The sequence below is a fragment of the Protopterus annectens genome, chromosome 4.part0 (genome assembly GCF_019279795.1).
Source record: "Protopterus annectens isolate FY-2018-M chromosome 4.part0, PAN1.0, whole genome shotgun sequence".
In the NCBI taxonomy this organism is placed as follows: domain Eukaryota; kingdom Metazoa; phylum Chordata; order Ceratodontiformes; family Protopteridae; genus Protopterus; species Protopterus annectens.
In genome coordinates, this window is record NC_056733.1 from 1,400,509,473 (window position 1) to 1,400,535,287 (window position 25,815).

Genomic DNA, 25,815 nt, shown 5'->3' on the forward strand with positions numbered 1-25,815 from the left:
AAGCACTCAGGACATTCCAAGGCAAGTACAAATATGACTCAGTCATTGTCCATGCTGGTGTGAATGACCTGAGATGTACCTCCCTGGACTACATGAAAAGAGACATAGAGGAGCTCTCTGAGCATGTAGCCCAGGCCGGTATGACCCTGACCTTGAGTAGCATCTTACCCTCACCAAGAATGATGCCACAATATGAAGACAAGATGATCAATTTCAACAATTGGCTTAAGTGTTGGTGTCATTCAAAGGGGATCCAATGCCTGTCAGCCTGGGATGACATGCTCGACAAGCCACGATGCTTCGCTAGGGACGGCTTGCACCTGTCACCCCTGGGCTTTGGAATATTGGCAAAGACTCTTGCTACCCCATAGTGCCTTTTTAGGCAAGGCTCAAAAGACAAACCCACCTCCATAGGTATCACAAGGGATAAGAAACTAAGAGTAATGCTACTCAATGCCAGAAGTCTAAACCTCAAGATGCACGCACTCGAAACTCTCCTTAGCATGGAGAACATCGATATCTGTGCAGTAACAGAAACCTGGTTCAAGGCTCGAGAGCACCCTAGCACTACCAGGTTATACCTCATACCATGCTTTTCGGCCCCAAAACATGGACCGAACCACAAAAGGAGGGGAGTATCAATATTCGTCAAAGATACCCACACCTCCAGGTTGGTGGCACAGCACAAACCATCAGAGACTATCCATGTGCAACTAACTGTGGGTAAAACTGCCTTCCAGTTTATAGCCTGCTACAGACCACCCTCCCAAACACAGGAACCCCACTCGGCCTTCCTGAGAATACTGGAAAATATGAAGGTCTCTCCAAACACCATTATATTGGGCGACTTCAATTACCCAAACATAGACTGGGAGCATTACTCTATCTCCAACACCCTAGCCCAAAGGTTCCTAGAATTTATAAACTCAAATGCTATGGAACAATTTGTCACCACTCCCACAAGAGGGAAAAACATACTGTACCTGATCATCACCAACATGGGGACACTATGCTCCAGACCAGAAGTGTATCCCTCACTGGTAAGATCAGACCATAAACTAATCTCACTGGATATTCACATCCTGACCCCACCCCCTGCCCAGAAAACCACAGTGAAAAACTCTACTGTTTGACAGAGGCACAGTATACTAACCTCAAAAAAAGGCATAGCAAAATTAATTTAAAATGGGTGGCGAAAGCCAAACACACTCTGGCTAGGCTTATAAATGCCCTAGGGCAGATAGCCTAGTATGAACCTATGAACAATGTGCAGTGTTTGATTCTCACATGCGGTAATTGTCTGGGCTTGGAATGGCTCACAAGGACAGTTAGCCTGGTACTAATTTAGGAACTTATGATCTTACGTACAACTTTACACACAGTAAATAAAACAGAAAAAATATAAAGTCATCTGACCTAAAATTCATATAGCTTTGCCCTCATGACCAAACCATGCCAACTGTGGGTAAATCCAGCATTACCCACAACCAGCTGTAGGTTATTGCTATCATACAATGGTGTTAGCTTTGTGTTGTGTCATGTCTGTATTGTTATTTTGGGTTCTGTTTGTTTTATTTTGTATTCTTCCACTTTTTCAAAGAGAACATAGTCCCAGACTTTTAGTTCATGTTTATTGCTTATTTTATTCTTCTTTCAGTTGAATTAGATTTTGGTTGATAAAATGCATGGGTTGTTGTGGTTATTTTAAGTGTTTACTGGGGATGTAATGTTTTTTCTTTTTGTTAACTATAAAGTGTGTCTGCATGCTGGTAGTGAAAGGGGGAGTGTGGTTAGTACTGCTGTCTCTGTAGTCATGCCTTTTCTAATAGTTGCACACAAGTTAGATGTACACTGTTATTTAGTACAAGTTTTGGTATTTACGCTTTCCTGCAAATGTACAGCATATGCACAGTGTTTAAGCAGTGAAAGTAGTTTATTATACATTCACTCAATCAATTGAATGGCTCATGTAGTGCTCTTAACTGTTAATTGTCCATATTTTTGCCTCATATTTTTGGTCTTTTCTTAATAAAATTTTATTTTTTCTGTGAAGTCGGTGGGTAATGTAAGCATTTAAAGTCACTAAATATTTGAATTTCAGACTTCATATTGCTTAGGAAATATGTGCTAACACAGATACTGTTATTCTAACAAGTTGGTAAGTTTATAAGAACAATATTTAAAATGTGTCTGTATATTTGGGAGGTTGTCCATCAATTATGTCAGACTTTGTAAAGATTTCTTACTCTTAGAGGTTGAGAGGTGTGGTAGTGCTTTTATTGCTGTTTTGTGGTATTCATGGTTTTACTAAGTTTTAATATGTTGCACATGTAAAACAAAAAAGTTCATCCGCTCAATTATACTTTTAGAGGCTGGACTTTTTCTTGTTGGTATATGTTGGATTTACAACACGCACGCTGGTCTGATTGGTCAATCAGTGTGCTCGTTTTTCAGAACTTACAATGTTCCATTGTATAACAAATATGAAAATACTAAATGACTTCCTCCCTTATAGCAGACTAGGGAAATTATGTGAGGTACAGGGAAAGATGATTGTAGAGATATTCGGTTTGGTCAACTTATAATAAGATTCTGAACACCTGTTTTAACTTTTCTTATTAATAATAACTTTCTGACGGACTTTTTTAAGATGATGCATACTAAAAAATAAGACACATTAATATGAATCATAAGCATAAGCTAAGCTTCGTTAGTCTAATGGAGAGCTTGAGAGGCAGTTTTTTCATCTTTCTCAACAAACTAGAAATATGTTATTCCACAGTAGAATGCTTTAGGGTTATATTGTCAGGTAATTTTTTATTTATTTCAAAACTTTTTTCCATAGCTGAAGATTTCATATTGTTGTATATAAAGTACATCATAAGTTCTGTACATAAATGCAATTTCATCATACCTGTGTTTTTTGCTCTCTTATATAAATGTCTAATAAATGCATATCTATTAATGTTAACAGACTGAATAATCCAGTAAAGCGGGGGAGTCTTTTCAAATACTTGCTGTGAAGAAATTCGACACCGTCATCTGTGCTAGCATGTCTGGCTGAGGTTTTGTACATAATTTCAGATTAAACTGTGTATTCTATGCCAGCATGACTAGCTATAATATTGCAAATAAATTCTTACATGTTGATTTATAATCTGTTTGTACAGAATGTTTTAAAGACTTGTACAGTTTTGCTTTACATTTCTAAATGAACGTAGTTGTCTCAGAATCAGCTGATCTGCAGATGATGTCATAGGAATGTTGACAGTTGCTATATGTTACTGTCAGAGGCTGAAAGACAGGAAGGAACTTTAGTAACCAGCTGTTGGTTGAATTTCAAAATATGAAATGAAAATCAGAACTGGAACAGTTGCGACAGTTAAGCTAGTCTATAAAACAGCCTGCTGAAGAAAGTTGAAATCATTTGTTGTCACTTAACAACCTGCTGCCAGTTGCAGTTGTCCATAGTGGTAATGTGCAGTGGATACACAAAAGGGCTCACCAAGAACTGTAAGCCTGCCTTTGCTCTGTTGTAATAATTTAGTTTAGATCAGGGACAGTGTTCTTTAGGCAGACAGGAAAATTACAACTAATCAATTAGAGTTTTTCTAAATGTTGGATTCTATCCTACAGTATTGATTTCATTTTCCTGGTGATCGAGTTCTGTTTGTATGGGAAATTACTGTTTTACATTTTCAATCACATTGCTCAGTATTAAATATTTTTATTAACTTACATTGTGGCTGGTCAATCACTGTTTTCTTTAGTGATTTGACAGTGCTTGTACCTGCTTTGATAAGTTCCCAGGCCACAAAGCCTGGCTGCTTTAGGTTATTTGTTACTAATTGTTTTAATAACTAATTTTAATAACTGGACACCCCTTTAAAAGGGCACTTAGGTTCTCTGATTGGTGGCACTCTGTTACTGTATTATTTTGGGGAAGGGGCACAGCTGGAAATCTGTGTCAGGCTTTCCCAGAAGTGTGAGGTTTAATTTAACTGTGAGTGTATCAGAGGTCTTAAACTGGAACCCACTGCTCTGAAGTGTGTAATAAAGAGTTATATTTGGGGTGGACAGCCCCAAGTTATAGTGCGTGTTCTTGTTGTGCTCTTGGGGGAAATTGTGAAATTTTACTCCTGTTTAAGTGATGGTCTCCTAATGGAGTCAGTAGTGGAGACTGAAGCTCCTTAGTTACTGACCAAAGATGGTGGGGAATGTCTCATTATTGTTGGCAGTCTGGTGGGATATTGTCCGGATGTGACATTATTTGGTGGCAGCGGTGTGGAATTTTTAATTGGACTTCGGTAACCTGTAGGTATTTGTCATTAAGGTGTGCACTCTCGACAGCCACAAAGTAAACATACAGAATATCAGTCCACCACAGTTTTATTTATTTTTAGTAAGTTATTCAGGGACAGCAAGCAAAGATATCAGCAGAAGGCTATAGTAAGCTGACAAATAACCAGTTGGCCAAGGAGTGTGAAGCCAGAGGACTGGTGCATGCCAGCCTGACTAAGGAAGCAATGATTTCAGCCTTAGTTGTAGCTTCATCTCAGACCAGCCGTTCAGAAGCCATCCACATTTTCTTCAGAGGACTTGAGAATCCATCTGGAGTTAAGGAGACTGGAACTGGAGGCTGAAGAAAGGGAGAGACAACGTCAATATGAACTGGAGGCCAGACAACTGGAGACTGAACAAAGGGTGCACCAGGAAGCCCAGCAACAGGAGGCTGAGGAAAGGGAGAAGCAGTGTGAATATGAACTGGAGGCTGAGGAGAAACAGAGTCAATATGAACTGGAGACCAAATGTCTGGAGACTGAAAAGAGACTGAGATGATTAAAAGCCACAGAAAACGAGAGACCATGCCGGCATGAAATGGAGCATCTTACTCTTCGAGAGGGCCATGGAGGGTAATGGGAAAGGGAATAACCAAACCCCAGAAGTTGTAAAGGCCAATAAACATTTTCCTCACTATAGGGATGGGGATGACTTTCATAGTTTATTCATATATTTTAGAGGGTATGTAGACAGTAAGATGCTGACCATGAGCTCTGGGATCTGCTCCTTACTCCATGGTAAAGCTGTTCAGGCCATCTCAAAATTGTCTGATACAGATTGTCTGATTTATGATAAAGTTAAGAACTGCCTTCTTGATTGTTTTAAGCTAACACCTTAAGCTTACAGAAAAACGTTTTGTGAACACAGACACAAAACAGATGAAAGTGTATGTGATTATATTGTTAATTTAACTACTTAATTTCACAGATGGGTGAGTGGGTGTCAGGTCACCATGTTTGAGGGACTGCAGACCTTTCGGTGAGGGAAGAAGCCCTCAGTACTTTGCCTAATGACACGAGAATCCGGTTAGCAGAGTATGTAACTCTGCAGGGGAGTTGGGGAGAAAAGGGGATCTCTACTTAGCAGGCAGATCACGAATGCATAAGAAAGGGATACCCAATGTGTGTATGGATGGACATTGCGGAACCCATGGGGGGCAGTCTAAACCACACCAACAGAGTACACCAGCAACAAGGAAAACTACCTAGTCCAAGTACACGGTTAGGGATTAGATGTTTCAAATGCAACCAGAGGGGTGTCACACAGCAGTCAAATGTCCATCGAGGCAAGGTGAGAAACAAAAGATGAGAGAGCCAGCAAGTGGGGATGACAAACTGCCAGTGGTATGTTGTTTGGAAACAAAATGTTGCCACTATCCCCAAAATTTATATCCTATCTTAGCAGATTGTAAACAACTTCTGATATAACCATTGTGAGGCCTGCAGTAGTTCAAGAAGAGGAGTACTTCATTGGACAGTCCACTCCAGTCAGAAATTTGGGAGGGACCCTATTCCAAATACCTCTGGCTAGGGTTCATCTTCACTGAGAGGGTGGAAGACAAAGCAAGCAGGTAGGTGTATTTGAGGATATTCCTGCAGTTGTCCTGATAGGGAATGACTTTGATGATGCAGTGCCTTGTGTGCATGCAGTGATACGCAGTCAAGCTTAGAGACAGGCATGTAGGTCCGATAGCCTGGGGCAGACCCAGACAGATACCTGAAGCTGGGACTGGTGTGGTGGATGCTTCAGAGAAGGAGCTATCCAATAGTATTCAGTCTGAAAATAAGACAGCGCTGCTGGCAGGTACTGTTGTTCCCTTGAACATGGTGACTGCAAGGACGGAGGTAAGTGAAAGTACCCAGACTGACAGTGAGGCACAGCTGTTGGCCGTTACTAGGCTTCTTGTGGAAAGGGAGCTTGGGAGCGTCACAAAGGTAGAGTTGAGACAGGCTCAACTTACAGACCCTACATTACAAAGCATGAGAGCGCTGTCTAAGGAAGCACCTGAGACTCAAGGAAAAGGAAAGTCTGTATACTGGTGCAAAGGATTGCTATAGAGACTGGACTTCTGAAGGTGGGCTAGAAGGTGAGGTAATACAGCAGTTGGTAGCACCTAAACCTTACCATCTGCCACTTTTAGCCATAGCATACATCATCTCTTTTTCAGGTCATATGGGTATAAAATGTACTAAGAGACGTGTTATGCAGAATTTTTATTGGCTTGGAATTGCAAAGGATGTGGTAGGATATTGTAGGACTTGTGAACAGTGCCAAAAATTTGACAAGGCAAGGGACAAAGTTATGGCTCAGTTAATGCCTCTGCCTGTTATCGAAGAGCCATTTCAGAGGGTGGTCATGGATATTGTAGGACCCCTGAGGACTCCAAGTTGTATAGGGAAGAAATATATCCTGGTGGTAGTGGATTATGCTACCAGATATCCTGAGGTGGTTGCTCTGTCATCTATTGAGACAGAAAAGGTGGCAAATGTCTTGCTAGAAATTTTCAGCAGGGTAGGTTTTCTGAGGGAGATACTGACTGATCGAGGTGCCAACTTCATGTCAGACCTAACTTGTCTGTGGAAGCATTGTGGGGTGTAACATCTAAAAATCACCCCCTACCACCCCTACACTAATGGTCTTGTTGAGAGATTAAACTCTACATTAAAGACTATGCGATGAGCATTTGTGGTCCAGTTTAAAAGAGAATGCAACAAGTATTTGACCCATCTATTATTTGCGTAGAGGGAAGTACCAGAGGAATCTACAGGCTTCTCACCCTTTGAGTTGTTTTACAGGCAAAAGGTGAGGGAGCCTTTAGAAATGATCCAAGATGAGTGGGAAGGTGAGGGTGAATCTCACAAGGATCCTGTTGTAGCATATACATCCTTAACTTCAAACAAGACTTAAAGAACTTATGGATTTAGCCCAGGAGAACTTAGCATTAGCCCAACAGCAAACAAAAGGTCTGGTACGATAGGAATGCTCATGCCCGACAGTATGCTGAGGGACAGAAGGTTATGGTACTTGTTCCTGTCGCACATAAATTACAAGCAGCATAGGAGGTACCCTTTGAAGTCTTAAGGAAAGTCACTGAATTGAACTACATGGTAAACCTGGTAGGTAGGTGAGAGGGGCATAAACTGTACTATGCCAATAAGATGAAACCTTATCATGACAGGGAGGCCCTAGTATTGAATATTCACAGTGGATGGCAGGAGGAGTCTGAAGGGGATATGATAACCAATCTTCCGGTGAGGCTAGGACTGACACCTCTGTTAAAGAGATATACATATAACATCAGTTAACTCCTAATCAAATCCGAGAGATAACAGTATTGTAGGAATTTGGGGACATGTTCACAGGAAAACCTGGGTGTACTGATTTGCTGCAGTACCATGTGGGCACAGGACCCCAAAAACCTATCAAGCAGGTTCCTTATAGAGTGCCTTAGAGAGTTAAACAGACTCTGAAGGAGGAGCTCAGGGAAATGCTAGAAGTGGGGCTAATTCAGGAATCCAATAGTCCCTGGGCTTCCCCAGTAGTGCTGGTACCAAAGAAGGACGGTGGTGTTAGGTTCTGTGTAGACTATAGGAAATTAAGCATTTATATAGAGTCAGATGCATACCCCATGCCGAGAGCAGATGATGCCTTAGAACAGATGGGTGGGGCTATGTATCTGACCACTATAGATATGATCAAGGGATACTGGCAAGTACCCTCGACTCCCATTGCTAGAGACATCTGAAACTCCTTTTGGATTGTATGAATTTACAAGGATGTCCTTTGGAATGAAAAATGCCCCAGCAACTTTCCAGAGACTGAGAAATCGTGTTTCAGTAGAAGCAGGAGATTACACTCTAGCACACTTGGATGACATTGCTATTTATAGCCACTCCTGGCAAGAACACCTTCAACATGTTAGGGAGGTCCTGGGAAGATTAAAAAGGGCAGGATTTACCATTAAACCCAGTAAGTGTCAGGTGGGTATGGCAGATGTCACTTACTCAGGACACATAGTGGGGAGTGGTAAGATTAGACCATAATACGATAGCTGCACCCCTTACTGACCTAACTAGGAAAAATAAACTGGATAAGGTAGTGTGGACCACAGATTCTGAACAGGCATTCCAAAAACTTATAAAGAGATTTTGGTAGGACCCCCTATGTTGGCCAGCCCAGATTACAGTGAAGAGCTTGTTGAGCAAGTGGATGCTTTGAATTGTGGGGTGGGGGCTGTGCTCAGCCACGTTTCCTCAGAAAAAGAAGAATGCTGCAGTGGGGTTAGTAATACCAATCCAAATGGATTGCCCATGAAAGCAGTGGGTTGATATTCCCATACAGGCCCATTTTTCTCAAGTGTCGTTTTTCAAGGGTCACGTGAAAACTGTGCTTGAGTCATAGGGGTGGAGAAATGTGAAGAAAAATTAAACACTGTCATCTGTACTAGCATGCCTGGCTGAAGTTTTGTACATAATTTCAGATAAACCTGTGTATTATATGTCAGTATGACTAGCTATGATATTGTAAATAAGTTCTTACATGTTGATTTATAATCTGTTTGAACAGAATGTTTTAAAGACTTGAACAGTGTTCCTTTATATTTCTAAATGTGCATATTTGTGAAGAAGATTCTAAATGCAGACTTTCTTAGAATCAGCTAATCTGCAGGTGATGTCATCGGAATGTTGACAGTTGCTATGTGTTACTATCAAAGGCTGAAATCAGGAAGGAACTTTAGTAAACAGCTGTTGGCTGATTTTCACAATATGAAATGAAAATTAGACCTGGAACAGTTGTGAAAGTTAAGCCCGGCTATAAAAGCCTGTTGAAGACAGTTGAAGTCAGCTGTTGTCAGTTAACAGCCAGTTGCAGTTGTTCACAGTGGTAATGTGTAGTGGATACCCAAAAGGACTCGCCAAGAACTGTAAGCCTGCCTTTGCTCTGTTATAATAACTTAGCTTAGATTAGGGACAGTGTTCTTTAGTCAGATAGGAAAATTATAACTGATCAGTTAGAGTTTTTCTAAATGTTGGACTTCTATCCTACAGCCATAGCCAGCCTTAGGCATAGGCCAACTAGGCGGCCGCCTAGGGCACCAGTCTAGCAGGGGCACTTTTTCAGTATTTATTTGGTGTATGTAGACCAGGATGGGGGCACTGGGTGGTGTGGTGGGGGGCGCCGTGAAGCTCTTTTGCCTAGGGCACCAGTTTACCTAAGGCCGCTCCTGCCTACAGCATTGACTTCAGTTTCCTGGTGATTGAGTTCTGTTTGATTATGGGAATTACTGTTTTATATTTTCAATTGTTTTGCTCAGTATTAAATATTTTCTTAATTTACACTGTGGCTGGCCAATGTGCGTTTTCTTTAGTGATTTGACAGTGCTTATATCTGCTTTGATAACTTCTCGGGTCACTTCGAAAGCCTGGCTGCTTTAGGTCATTTGCTACTAATTTTTTTAATATCTAATTTTAATAACTGGACACCCCTTTAAAAGGGCATGCAGGCTGTCTGACTGGTAGCAGTGTGTTACCGTGTTATGCTGGGGAAGGGGCACCGCTGGAAATCTGTGTCAGGCTTTCCCAGAAGTGTTTGGATGTGTGCAATTTAAGTGTGAGTGTATCAGAAGTCTTAAACTGGGACACAATGCTCTGAAGTGTGTAATAAGGAGTTATATTTGGAGTAGAAAGAAGTATACAGTCCAGTCCCAAGTTATAGAGAGCTCCTGTTGAGCTCTTAGGGGAAATTGTGAAATTTTACTCCTGTTTACATGATGCTCTCCTACTGGAGTCAGTACTGAGGACTGAAGCTCCTTAGTTACTGACCAGGATAATGGGGAATGTCACAATATTACTGGCTGTCCAGTGGGGTATTGTCTGGATGTCACACTTGAAATTACATAAAGCTCAAACAGTACTTCTACAGGAAACACATTTATTTAATACAGATGTAAATAAACTTTCATTAAAGAATGATCTGGTTTTAGCATGTTCTGGCTTTCAAGCAAGTAAAACATACCTATACTGATAAAAATGGTATGTTAAGCATTGTTATAATTGAATGGAATAGAAAACTGTATACACTGATACACTCTTAATGATTTCCTGGAGTTGAAGCTAAAGATGCAAAAAAATACTTAAGACACTATAACCTATTACGTGAAAGGTGAAGTTATAATGACTGGTGATTTTAATTGTATTTTATAAGACAAAGATTCCACTGCATATAGAAAGTTGAGGATCACATCTTCAGCCAAACATGTAATTAATCTAAAGGATATATATGAGCTGAGAAAAACAAACTCACTTCAATTTACCCATGTTTCATGTAGATATGGAACATAAATACTGATAAAATGTTTGTTTCAATCTGTTATCACATATCAAAAAATTCTCAATGGTTTCATGTCCATTATCAGATAATAATGCTATAATCTTTAATAATATTTTAAAAACTGACAATCTAATACATCACAGGAGATTACCAGCATACATTACTAAAATAAAATGATTCAAGGTTTGGTATGTTATAGAGATCAAAGATTTTGTAGAAATAAATGAGTGGTGAAGTAAATGACATTGTCCTGTGGGATTTACTAAAGGTTTACTTAAATGGAAGAGTTACAAGCTAGTGCATTAGTAAAACAAGAGAATGAGACAAAAAATTGAATACACTGCAGATCAAAATAGACACACTACAGTTAAATCTAAAACCAAATGACATTATCAGTCTGAACTTAAAAACTTAAATACAAAATATGCTGAAATTCTAAATCAAAACATTTCAATAAACCTGGAAAAACTTACATTTCAAGCATATTCAGTAAACCCTTTAAGTATGCATAAACCTGTTCTTAGATCAAAGAAAATTAATAAACTAAACCATATCAAAGAAATTATAACACATAAATAATAAAAAAGAAAGTAGAACAGATATTAAAGGTATTCTTGAGGGTTTTAAAAATATTTTATGAAAATCTAAATACAAATAACCTAGATAATGATGACATAGTTGAGACTTTTCTAAGGGAAAATATAAATAATAAATTAACAAGTAAACAAATATAAAAATTGATAGTCCCATTCACTTTACTACAAATTTATAAAATGCTTAAGTTACATTTTACATATTTAGACAATTCCTACTGGAAACACTCCTCAAAAATTAATAATGATGACTTTTCTGAAGAATACAAGAAATTAATATTAAAATCTACAGAAAATGTACATCTTCATTATATTGGAAAATTCTCACTTGGAAATATTTACACAGAGCTTTTGTCACTCCTAACAATATTACAATTATGTATAACTCAAACAGAATTAAATACTGGAGATATGATTCTGAAATAATAGCTGATTGGACACATATGGTATATGAATATGAAGCACTTGAGCTGTATTGTCAGAAAGATGTAATAATTCTAAATCTTTAGTTTTATTTAATGCTCCAATTCCTGAGATAATTCCAAAAAAACAAGTGACTCTTCTTTGGTCTATTCTTACTATAGCCAGAAAAGTAATTACTAAAAATCGGAAAAGCAAAGTTACCTCCTCTAGTGTTGAATTTATTAGTATGGCAAACATTGTTTGCAGTAGTGAACTGCATACTATAAAGATGAGAACTTCTAATATTACACATTCATATAAATCTTGGCTTAAACTTAAAAGACTTGCTTGAAAAATATTAACTGTTGCTGATGTACAACATTGATGCATTGACTAGCTGTGGATCTAAGTGAATAGTTACTTGTTTGAAGTATAATGGATTTATTTATTGTTTATTTACCGTTTTAAAACCAAATTAAAAAATAATCTAACCCTTTCCAAAAAGCCAAGGCCCTAACAGAGTGGGCTTTGACCCTGCCTGGAAACAATTTGTTATGGTGAATTCTGTCAAGATAGTACCAGAGTTGTCTGTGGACTTTCAAGGTATGAACTATCCTTTTCTCCTCAGTTTTAGGTTTAGGAAGGAAAATGGGGAGATGGATAGTCTGGCTTAAAGTAAACTCGGATACCACATTAAGCATAAAAGAAGGATTAAGTTCTCAAAGAAACCATACCCCTGTGTAAAATGAGACAGAACTGACGCACCAAAAGAGCTTGCACTCAGATATCCTTCTTGAGAGGTCAGAGCAATTATTAACATGGCTTTCCATGTTAAGAACCTCAAGTCAGATAGATAAGCTGGTTCAAATGGAGCAAGTGTCAGCTTATTTTACACAAAATTAAGATCCCAAGGAGGAGTCACTGGTATTTTAGAAGGCCTCTTATGCAAAACCCCCTTCATTGCATTGAAATAGGAGGATCCATGGGCAGAAATGCTGAAATGACCAATAAATGAACACTGAAAGAGGAATGAGAAATGTCATAAGAAAGCAACTCACAAATATTGTAAAACCAGAGAACAACTAACCCTGAACAGGTACTGGTTACATTGTTAGCACCAGCTAGAAAACCCTTTCCTTTTGCTAATGTATGATTTTCTAGTAGCAGACTTTCTTGCCTACATTAGGACCTGCTCTACATCCTCAGAAAACAGACACCTTGAAGAAATTATGACCATATCATCCAGGCATTCAACTGAAGATGACGGATATCTGTGTGTATCAAACACCTCGGGTCTTGTGCATGTAGATCCAGTCTGAAGAAGCTGGTGGTAACTGCTCCATTTCCAAAAGAAATGAGAACCACAGCTGCCTGGGCCAAAAGGGAGTCACTACTATGATCTTAGGGACTTCCTGCTGAATCTTAAGAATTTTTTTGTGGAACGAAAAACACAGTAAAAAGCACTTTAAAACACCAAAGCAGCCCCACAATGGAAAAATAAAGACAGTTTTGGCTCTCTGTTGAAATGTCAGCACTGGAAATGCTGAGTGCTCACATGCTGAAAAAAAAAAGACCAAAAACAAAGGAGAAGAGCTTCTTCTTAAAACTTCTTTTGTGGGGGGGGGTGGAGGGTAAACTCCTCACTGTAGCCCCCACAAACTTATATATACCAACTCTGAGATCACCATGCCTTGGAGAAAAGGGAATATTCTGAGAAACGGAATCTTGGACTTGGTATATGTTACTAAGTCCAGTCTTCTGGCTATTTAATCCCCATATTTTTGGGATTTGCTCTAGTGGGTACCAACATTTCAAATGGTTACCCACAACTTCTTCACAGAAAATATATTTTCAGTTAGTATACACTACTTTCAGACTGACAGAAAGAAATTAGTGCAACATTTAAAAGAACATTACAGTCTCAAAACAGTCAGTTAAGTAACAGTCCTAGCTTTACAATAAGAGGAAAGTAGTAAAACATCAATAAAATTCAAGAAAATAGAAATTTTTTCCCCCCAAAGTGAACTTATCTGCCCAACAAAGAAAAGTACAAGCTGACTGTCAATCCTCAAAAGCCTCAAAGGAGCATACTCTTTTACAGCAGTAAAGCTCAGAAGGGCTTCATGCCCAAAATTGTCTTTTAGTCAACTCAGTTTGAGATGCTTGACAGTTTGGGCACACAGAATGTATCCTTAAGCTTTGGAAGCTGGCTGGCTGTTATATCCTTGGCAGGAAATAACTCATATAGCTAAGGGAGCAGCAGTGATCAATATGAAGAACATTATATATTAAAGCAGCAGTCTGGAATACACATATAAGCAGTCATCTGGTTGCCCCTTCACTGAGGCACTGAAACAAGGCATTAAGGTCTTGGGATAAAATAAGGCTCAGTAAGAAGTGGATGAGCTTTACAGAGTAATAAACTGTCATATATGTGGTAAAGAAGGGCCTCCTCCAATTTCCTGGTGAAATGCCTTGCTTTTAAAGTGTCTAAATTTGATCAGACACTGGCATATGCAAATCATTATTGACCGATATCAAATTAAAAAAAAAAAAGACTACAGACAAAATATGCAGTTATAGTCTTGGAAACAAAGACTCTATGTAACAGTTTTGGTAACAAGGTGGCCAACAAAGGGCTGTATACATTTTAGTGCTCTGGGGGTTTCAACTTCCTCAAGTCTTTATCGTTGCCATAAGGAAGCTGTTTAAGGGTACACAGTTTTGATTTAAATTTGGGGCAGAGACTACAGGAAGTTTTCCTTAAAATTTGGCTCCAAACAAATCTGTCTATTTTCACAAAAATTTTATTCGATTTCCCTATGGCTCAGTTCACACACAACTTCAAAATCTGTTTAAAGAAGTTAGAGACATTACCGTATCCATGGTATCTGGCCAATGCAGACATATACAAACATGATTTGATGGTTACACTACCATACCCCCGGAAAAAAAGAGGGTACAGTAGATAAAGAGACTTCATAAAAAAGTTAATAGACTCCTAATTTTAATGTGAACTTTAATAAGAAATAGGTACTGTGTTTGAACTATGTACTGATGGATCTAGTCAACACCTTATTACAATAGAGGGTAGCAGCAATTTGATGAAATATTTGAGGGTGGAAATAAAGGGAACTTCAAAGACATTACCGAAAAAAAAATCGTTGAAGCTAGACTTTAGGGCTTGTTCAGAGGACCGCACTAGGTAAACAATACAAGCAAACAGTTTCTGATGCATTGGTCAATACAGTGACACTGACTCACAAATTGTTATACTCACTTATTGTAACTATGCTTTATCCTAGTGGAATTATGATGAAGAAAATGTGCCTTGATATCTCTGTTGCACCTTGACATCAAGGTTAGGAGTGAACTAAGTATCTAGGAGAATACTGCTGTGTTTGCTTGCACTGTTTTATCTTGGATGAATATTGTCTGTATTTTTCTGGATCTGGAGTTTTCTGCTTATAAAGGATTTACCACCTACCAAGCGTCGCTTTTGTCTTGCAACAGCTGCCTTTTATTTTTCATTGTAAGTATCTAGGAGTAAGAGTAAGGGAGATGCATTTAGTTTCCTGACATAATTAGCTTATTAACTTATTTAAAATTGTTAACCGGGTTGATTAATGGACACTATTTAGCTACAACCCAAGCCAAAGGCAGTCACAGTAAGACTACACTAAATTTTAGGCTACTACTGCACTGAACATCCACACAGCAGGGTGATATTACCAGTTCACATTGTATGTTTACAATATGTACATGGCTCACATGTACATCTTGTCTTTGTAGTTAACCACAAGATATCAGGTGGATGGAAATCAATGGCACTCAAGTGGCATTGACTGAAATTAAAAAATAATGTAGCTAATTCTAAATGCTATTGAACCAGAATTATTAGAATGGCTGAATGGACCTCAGAGCATTATTAAGAAGTCAGTGTGCAATTTTCTATATATTAAAGATACAATTATGGCAGTCAGAGTATGTTTTCAAGACACAAGTAGAAAAAAACTAAATGGCCTTCATTGAAAGGCTTACACAGAATAACGTTAACTTAGAAGGCTATATGAAGTAGTAAACTTTAGAGCTGATCACTATGGGGATAGTAGAAGGCACTGCCCTTTTTTGAATCCTGAATGGTCTTTGGCTTAGAGTCCAGAGATTGATTAGTCTTCCAAAGCATACTGTCTGCAATAGGAAAACATATGATCATTATGAGCCACTGGTACTGAAATTTAGGCCCATATGACTGACCCAAGGTTTGTCCAGGGTTGTACAGTTTTAACTATTTATTCAATTTAAGACTGTTGCCACGACACACCTCAAAAATTCTATGACAAGGTAGACCAAGATATAGAAAAAATGATCTTTCAACTTTAGAAACATACTAAGGCCCTCTTCTAAGTTTGTATCTTATCTACATATGCAAATATATGCATTTTTTATTCTACATGTTGAATAAAGGAAATCACACATTTCCAGGGAACAGTGAAAGCTGTTGTGAATGTCCCAGAAATGTGAAAGTTGAAGGGCTGCATGTTTCTGGATAATGTCCACCTTTACGACAACGGAATACTAGTGTAAACTACCTATTCAAGACATGGACTCTTCTGACAAAGTAATATTATGATGGAGACTTCAGGTGACTGCACATAATGGGATAACAAGGGTGTGTAAATAGGCTACCCCACCAGGTAAGGGAATTGAAATTTTTGTTGAATAAATACTGCATCATAGAAATTTCATCAAGTCAGAATCCACAGGAAATATCAAACAGTACCTTACTACTGTCACGATGGGGAATACTGAAAGAGAAATACACAGATTGCCTTGAGGAAAGCAACTTTATATGTGAATTTACAGGCATTACTGTTTTCGTGTGTTGTTGCCAACATGTACCAAAGTACATTTCAGAATGTCTGCATTGTTTTGCTTGATAAAATAGATGACTTGGACTACTTTTCCTACTTCAATCCATGTTACACAATTCTACGTTGCACTTAATATGTCACCACTCAGCCCTTGCCGCAGTCATGTCATACACAAATGGAGCAATTAGTGTTATGAAACTGCACAAATAAACAAAAACACAATATATGGAAGTAGATGCCACAAGCCTAAAACATACAATGAAGAATGGACAAGTGATTCAACACTTACCCATGCTGGCAAGCAGTCCAGAAACAGCTTGGATATCAGCTCCTGCATAGACATCAGCCAGTGAGGCTACAACGGGTAAACAGAGAGTATGAACACGGATCCGACGTTCACCTAGCCAGGGTGTTAACACAAGGGAATTTCATTACTGCATAATCTTCAGTCAGCACCCCAAAACAGGGATGGTACTCATTTTAGCATACTGAAATTACAACCATGATTCTATATTTATATTTCAAACATGCCGTAATATTATATATATATATATATATATATATATATATATATATATATATTTGAAATATCAGAGTATTCATTTGCTTCTGTAGCTATAATAAAATCAAATGTTTTCACACACAAAACATGAAAACGTCTTGCTCTACACTATATTTTGTGTGAAGTACTCACTCAAAACAGTAAATCAGTGAGCAAATACAATGTTTGCGGGCAGGACATCATATTATACCACTTGGGAATCATCTGCAATGGTCTTCCCTTAGATGTTAGAAGTTGTAATACTCAGTATCCTACAGGCTGCTAAGAGGTGACCTGTGTCTGACATACAAGACTTCCACCGACCCAGTACTGATGGATTTACAGCACATCAGCAAGTGAAATGGCATCAGGAATATTCAGTTTAGGGATCTAAACCTCATCTTTAACATCATCAGAATGGTTTTGATGGAAAGGTACATCTTACAGACAATATCATTACTCTGGAACATACTCTTCATCCACATAAAACAAAGTTCATCCTTGTCTACAAGCAAGCTCAACTTGGATCTATGGAAGAGAAACAGAAAACGTACCACAGAACTGATCCCTGTACTACTAACAGACAGAAGGAGCTCCTAAATGGTTTCTCCCATGTATGAGTCCCCTGAAATTATCTATGGTATGATCTCAGTTACTCTCATTAAGGGTAAAATATAATTATCGACCATTGGATGGGTAAAGGCCAATCTCTAACCAAATAGGATAACTTAATTAGAAAACAAAAAGAGAAACTGGCTAGGCTTAAAATGGCTCACAAAGGCAGCTAGCCTAGTACTTACCTATGAACCTAAGTAAGCTCCTTCCAAAGGCTCAATATGCCTTTCAGGGCTAACAGGAACACTATAAGAATGTTACAATTATTAAAAAAAAAATAACAAAAAAGTATCCTTTTTTTGCTGCAGTGAATTAAAAATAGAAAGATCAATTACAATGCTATATAAAAAAATGGAGAAACAGTGAGTACCATTGTCACCTCACAGCAGGAGGTTCTCCAGTTTGATTCTTGGCTGAGGTGTCTTTTGTACACAGTCAGCATATCTTCCTTCTGTTCATGTGGATTTTCACCGAGTAATCCAGTCCCAAGTACACCGGTGTATCTATATTGTCCTTAACTGTGCACATGACTGTTTGTGAGATATGGAAAAGTTTGGCAATCTATTTCTGTTTCTTACTTGCTTAGCAAGACACTTTGGATACCACTAGCTGTTCACGGAGTCACTATAGGAGACCACTGCAACTCATAAGCATGGATGGATGACAAAAATAAATGTAAGAATATGCTTCAGTAAGATTAAACACAACTGTAAATGCTTACAAGTACAGATTCGGCAACACTAATGTAAATTTTATTTTTATTTATTTTAAATAAAAAATAACACAGGAGGATAGACGGTAGGAAGTTATCAAGCAGTAAGCATCCTAATACTAAGGCCTACTGTTATTAGGAAGAACATGATGCTATAAATGGCATTCATAAAACAAGAGTATCTTAGAATATGCAAATAAAAGAATATGCAAGTAAGACAGCATGCCATGCAGGAGGAAATGAAAATGCACTAACTCTGGACAGGAAATCTAGCTCATGAAGTTTTGTAAACACGAAAAAAAAAAATGTCAGTTTCGCAGATATCCAGGAACAGAAAAATTTCCAAAGAATTGGTCTGAGGTATCTGCTGTTCTGTAAGACTGAGGCCTGACAACTATATTCAAGGTTATCCTGTATTCACATTATAAAAATATAAAACAAATGTCTCTAGACAATTTGTGAAGTACTGGTTCTGAGACTTGTCTTGGTTTTACAAAGGAAAACAATATGAAGTTAGGGTTGCCTAATGTCTGATTTTTTAGAGGTTGTATCTATGTTAACTATAGGCAACCATGGCATGAAACTCCATTCTCCTTTGTTTTTTCCCTGTTTAGGTCAACAATGAAAACTGACTATTCTGATTAAAGCAGCCTACAGAATCCGGCATAATTAAAATACCTGCTTTACTTACAGTACTCTGCTGACTGTGTGATCCTACCTGCAAAAACCTTTTTAAACAGTAGCACAATCAGACTTTCATATTCAAGGAGCAGCAATTTACATAGATTAAGAACACAAATGTTCTTTCTTTTCTTCTCTTCTTGGTCACTAGTTGCAGCTGATATCTAGAATGACCCTCAAAACAGCCAGTGAAACCACTGGAGTTTACAGAGTTCTACACAAACAAATGGCAACAGACCATATTTGGTGAAACATGTTCTATTACAAAGCTGGACGCACAACAAGACTAGAGGATAATTGACTCTATTATCCTTTGCAGATAAATCCTCTAGTAGCAATATCTTTACATACTTCTCCAAGTGTCATAATTCATAGTCACACATTGACTTTTTTCTTATCCCAGAATTACTAAAGAAATGGCAATCAACATATTCGGTTGAACTGAGATTTTTCTCAGATCATTCGAAAATTACCTTATTGGTAAATCTAGCACAAAACTCACCATTACGTTATAATTGCTGCAATTGGATACTAAACAACAATATCTTACTAGACTTAACAGTCAAGGAAGATATAGCTGCACCCCTAATGGAACTAGCCAATGATCCTAAGAACTCAGGTGTCCCATATGATATCCAATGGGCAGCATGTAAAGCTACGGTTAGGGGGTTATTTATTCAGAAAGCCATATACCTTAAAAAAAGGAGGGAAAATGAAAACTGACTTTTATTGCAACTTAGAGAACTTGATGAAAAACTTCTGGCAAATCACTCTTCATCTTTAGAAAATGAGATATTAGAGAAGCAAAGGGAATTATTCCATTTCCATCAATCTAACTACTCTCTGCTAGAATTAAGGTATATCGCTAAATATTCAGAGTGGATACAATAACCTAAGGCTTTAGCTAAATTAATTGATAATAAACCTCACCTAGAATTACCCTGAATAATTATCAAGGTAAACTCTGCAATTCTGATGAATAAATCCTCAACTCATTCCATCAAGTATACTCAAATATATATGCTAGCTACGAATGCCAAACCCCAATCACAGAGATCAATGAATACCTTAATAACATAGTTTTCCCAAAATTAAACGAAGATCAGAGAGGCATTATATCTGCCCCATTGTGTCAAGTAGAAATCATAAAAGCCATTAATAACCTCAAGTTAGGGAAAGCACCAGGACCCGATGGATTTTCTCCGGATTTTTATAAAACATTTAAAGATTCCCTCACTCCCATTTTACTCAAACTCTATAACTGTGTGTCTGCTAATGGAATATCAGATCTGTATCTTAATCACTCCAAGACCATTTTAATCCCCAAAAATAATTTGGACAAATCAAACATTAATAACTACCGACGAATCTCCTTAATGAATACTGATATAAAAATTTTATCTTCTATACTAGCTAAAAGACTTAAAAAAAAAATCCCCTCTCTTATTTCTAAAGAACAAGCCGGATTTCATGGCTGATAGACACACTTGGGACAATACCTTAACACTGGAAACCATGATCAAGCTTACGAAGAAAGAGAAAAATCCAAGATACGCCATGATTATAGATGCATGTAAAGCATTTGATAGGGTGAACTGGAAATTTTTGTTCACAGCCCTATCCCACTATAATATACCAACCAAATTCATCAACATTATCAAAACACTATATAACAGTTTCTATATGCGATTATTTATTAATAAAAATTTTTTGCAACCAATAAAAATTCTGAATGGAACTAGACAAGGGTGCCCCCCTATCCCCTCTTCTCTTTAATTTATATCTGGAACCTTTTTTCTTAGCTTTAGCTCAAAAGACGTACCATTCAATTCCAAGAATACTAGATACCACAATAGCTTTGACCGCATTTGCCGATGATCTGATCTTATATTTTGAACACCCCATTTCAGACACCTAGAAGTTAATCACCACACTGAACACCTTTGCTCATATTTTGGATTATAAAGTTAATCAGGACAAATCCTGCATTTTCCCAATTAACCCCGATGCCCACAGTGAACACCTCTTTCCCAATTCCCCATTTCATATGATATACTCTTTTAAATAAATAGGAATCAGTTATTACCACTCTTCACATTCTATAATGCATTTAAATTTAATGAAAGTTTGGTCAACTATTTCTCAGGACATGTCCAGATGGCAACAGATGAAACTTCCCATGCTTTCTAAAATTTCTATCATTTTAAGATGAATATTCTTCCTAAAATTCTTTACCTTTTTCATGCATCTTTCTCCTCCATTGCTAACACATTCTTCTCTAAAATACACAAAGCATTAGCGAATTTTATCTGGTTTCCAGAATCAGTACGAGTGTCATACCAAAGGCTTACACTTCCCAAAGATAAGGGAGGTCTTGGTTTGCCTGACCTCCAACTCTATTACAGAATTCTTCATGCTAACAGACTAATTAAAATTGCTTGTTACAGACCCAATAACCAAATGCGGACTCCTTACTGGATTAAAATGTAGTTTAATCATGCCTTAAGGAATGAACTTAATCCTAAAGCTCTCCCTTATATAGACCCAATAGCTCTGAAATCATCAAAGGTACATCATAGCCTAAAAGAAAAATCAAAGCTTTTCAAGATCTAATTAAATCCCTGAATCTGATGAATGCCTTTATGATACCCCAACCTATACATCTAAATCCCAATCTCAAGTTAAATAGAAACTTGATTAATTTGATCTATTACCCTCTAATCAAAGACTTCACTTTATGGGATTTACATAAATATAGAGAACTCTCACTTACAAAACTAAGGGAAACTCTGAACCTATCTAAAAAATACACTATAATTTTGCGACAAATCAGGGAACGTATAGCAACTCTGCCTTGTGGTCACAGCATTGATATTTTAGATATCTGTAAGGTCAGTAAATTATTACAGATTCTAGGTAGCAATAAGAGTACCCAAAAAGACAGGGAAGAAACCACGATGCAGCACCAACTAAATACAATACTTTGATCAGATTAAGCACTTTTCATTTATTGCAATGAACAAACTTCTTCAAGTTTGTTCATTGCAATAAACGAAAAGCGCTTAATCTGATCAAAGTATTGTATTTAGTTGGTGCTGCATCCTGGTTTCTTCCCTGTCTTTTTGGATTCTCAGTTTGTTTTTCTGCCTGTTTGCAGTAGCAATAAGAGTATGCTATCCCATTCTTACAAACTTATTTGCACTAGGATATATACCAAGATAAAATTGTGTTTGCGGATTACTGGAACATTCATGGTCAGGATCTTTCAATGGATCAGAAACTTTCTGCCATTAAATCCACTATTTATCTTTCCCCCTTCAAAAACCTTACTTATACACAATTCATGATTACAAATAACCTATATTTCACACCCGTTCGTTTGAATAAATTTAACCCAAACACCTCATCAGCTTGTCCATATTACTCTTACCCCAAAGCTGACATCCTACACATATTATGGTTCTGTAGATACTCCAGTAACTTGTGGTGTTCACTTAAGGTGAAACTTGACAAAATGGGATATCACAAGTCAAATCTCTCATGGGAAAAGTACATCTACATTTATGGTAGGTACAAAACTGTACTATGTTCTAGGCTGGCAAATCATAAAGAAGCAGGAGCTGACAACATGCCTTGCAAAACAGCTGTGGCAAAACCAGCCCTAGACTTAGAGTAGATAGGAAGGTGATAATGCTTAGAGAAAGTATGCACTGAACTCCAAGTAGCTGCTTCCAAAATATCCTAGTGGCAGTAGCCCTAGTGGAATGAGGCCTAATTCCAGCTGGAACCTCCTTGCCATGATGGGAATAACAAAATGCAATGCAAAAGCCAATCCACCTAGAAATAGTTTGTTTTGACACAGGCTTGCCAACTCAAAGCAAAAGAAACAAACAACTGCTGAGACTGCCTAAAATCCTTAGTCCTGCTTAAGTAATTTGCCTGTGTACATCCAAAGTATGCAAAATCTTTTCCCTTTATTTTGGGGGTCTGCATAAAAAGTAGGCAAATGAATAGTTTGGTTTAAAGCCACACTAGAAACCACCTTAGGCATAAAGGAAGGATTAATGGAAAATCAAAGGGCCTGCAACTCAGACACCCTTCTTGCAGAAGTAATAGCCAACAAAAAGCAGTCTTCCATGACAAATATTTTAATTCAGCAGTAGAGGCTCAAAAGGTTGTAGAGTAAGTTTTTCCAACACAAAATTGAGATCCCAAGCAGGAGTAGGAGCTCTCTTATATTTTTGCCCTCTAAGAAACTGCTTGAACAAAGGATGCGAAAATAATGGTGGGTCACAATCATAGTGAGCTGAGATTGCTGCAGCATGAATCTTAATGGAAGAGAAGGACAGACCCTTGTCCAGTAACTCAGTAAGATATTGAAGAGCCATACTCAAATTAGGCTCAGAAATCTCCAAATTCTTTGCTTTACTCCAAAATAAAAATCTCTTCCATTTTTTTCCTTGTACTAGGTCTTCTAGCTTCCATAATCACATTTAAAACTTGTTGAGGAAGTTGAGACCTGTTGTGTTTCAACACAGAATATGCCAGGCTGTCAGATGAAGAGAGTGAAGCTTGACATTGAGCAGATGACCGTCCTGCTGGGATAACAGATGTGGAATCAAAGGTTAAGGCCATGGAGGCTTCTTTACCAGACTAGTAGAGGGTACCAGTGTTGCCGAGGCCAATCTGGAGCTATCAAAATCATCCTTGGCCTGTCCTGTCTGACCTTTAACAGTACCTTTGGAAGAAGAGGCAGAGGTGGAAAGGCATACACATGAAGGTTTGTCCAACTGAAAGACAGAGCATCCACTTTCCAAGCTGTGTGATGAAACCCCTTTGTGCAAAACTGTGGCAGCTGGTGGTTTAGTGGAGAAGCGAACAGATCTATGTCTGGAGTTCCCCATGACACTGTCAATATTCGAAATACATGAAGATCCAGTTTCCACTTGTGGGGATCCATGATTTGTCTGCTTAACACATCTGCTAAGGAGTTCTGTGCTCCTGGCAGAAACCTTGCCTGAAGAGTTATAAAATCATTGCTTGCCTGCATAGAGGATAAGAATGTGTTTGTTTGTTGAAGTACCACATGACAGTTGTGTTGTCTGTTAGAATCAACACCTGCCCTGGAAGAAGTAACTCCTTGAAAGCTAGTAATTAACATCTCCTTCATGTTGATATGTAGATGCTGTAGTCTGGCAGGCCACTTGTCTTGTATCCACTTTCCATTTAGATGAGCTGCAATGTCCGAGGCATCTGTCAGTAAAGAGAGTCCCTTGTTTAGGTGACATTCCTGAGCCCACCACAAAAATTCTCTTGGAAGGCAAGGTATTATTTGAATGACAGTGTCTAAATCCTGGCAGTGCTGTGTCCATACATTTTTGAGATACCATTGTAACTTCCTCATATGCAGTTTGGCATTGGGAAGCACCAGAATACAAGATGCCATGAACCCTAATGCTTGAAGGACTGTCTCTGCAGTCAGCACGGACTGATGAGATAGTTGATGGAAGTAAAGTGATAGACTCATTTGTTTGTCCGGGGTTAAAAAGGCCATCTGGGCTGCTGTATTCAGTCTCACACCCAGAAAGCACATGTCTTGAGAGGGTACTAGACTGGACTTTATTCACAGAATACCCTAGGCATCTTAGCACTGCTATAAGATATTCCAGATGCTGTAGAAGGTCTTCCTTTTCTTGAGCCAGAATCAGATAAGGATAGATTTGAAGTCCTTGTAGCCTGAAGTAAGCTATCACTGGAGCCAGAACCTTTGTGAATACTAGATAAGCCAAAGGGCAATGCAGAGAACTGATAATGAGAATCTCCAGCTTGAAACCGCAGATACTTCCTGTAACTTAGCCTGATAGGCACATGAGAGATCTAAAGGTACCATCCAGTGATCTTTGCCCAGCAGGGGTAAAAGCTGTTCAACATCTTGAACTTGGGAATGTCCAGAGAAGTGTTGAGGAGAGATAAATCCAAAAGCAGGCTCCACGTGTTCCCCTTCTTTGGTACTAGGAACATGCGAGAATAAAATCCTAGGCCCCTTTCTGATACAGGGACTGGCTGAATGGCCCCCATTTGGAATAACTGAGAAACTTGCTCGTGAGCCTCTTTTCTTTGTGGAGGAGGAACGTCTGGCATGCCTTTGAACATTGTATGGAAATAAAATCTGTCTTGAGTAATTAAATCCCAATTTTCTTTGAAAAGAGACAGTAGAATCTACTGGCAGCTGAAAAGGCAGGTCATTGGGTCTGTTGCCCTCACCAGAAGTCTGAGCAGGTGAACTCCTGTTCTAGGCCTAAAAGAACCTTGAGCCCTGCCCTAGACTGGGAATCATAAGCAGGATATGTCTGGCTGTACCTGCAAAAATCTTTAACAGTTTGCATAGACTTAGCTTTGTCCTCCATTTTCTTTAAAACTGTTTCCACAGGTGAACCAAACAACACATCAGACTGTAAAGGAGCATCCAAAATCCTTGTCTTAACATGCTCAGCCAAATTTTGATCCCTCAACCAGGCATGCGAACAGAACTAGTGGCAGCCACCGCCTGCACAGCATCAAAACCACATTGCAAAGAATGCTTGCCCACTTGTTCAGACACATAAACTAAATCCAGCAAGTCTTTACAATCAATACCTTAAAGCAGCCACCTTAGATTTCAATTGTGAAAGGAGAAAATTTTGATATTTCAGCATGTGAAACTGACAATTCAATGCTCTCATGGCT

General features: G+C 38.3%; 1 protein-coding gene across 1 annotated transcript in view; it reads right to left on the minus strand.

The window, feature by feature from the left end:
* Positions 1–25,815, minus strand: part of SEC24A (SEC24 homolog A, COPII coat complex component) — a 2,581,543-nt gene that overhangs the window by 663,473 nt on the left and 1,892,255 nt on the right. The window contains exon 17 of the mRNA XM_044069234.1: positions 16,830–16,940. Coding sequence (XP_043925169.1) covers positions 16,830–16,940 — 111 coding nt within the window. The remainder of the gene's footprint in view (positions 1–16,829; positions 16,941–25,815) is intronic.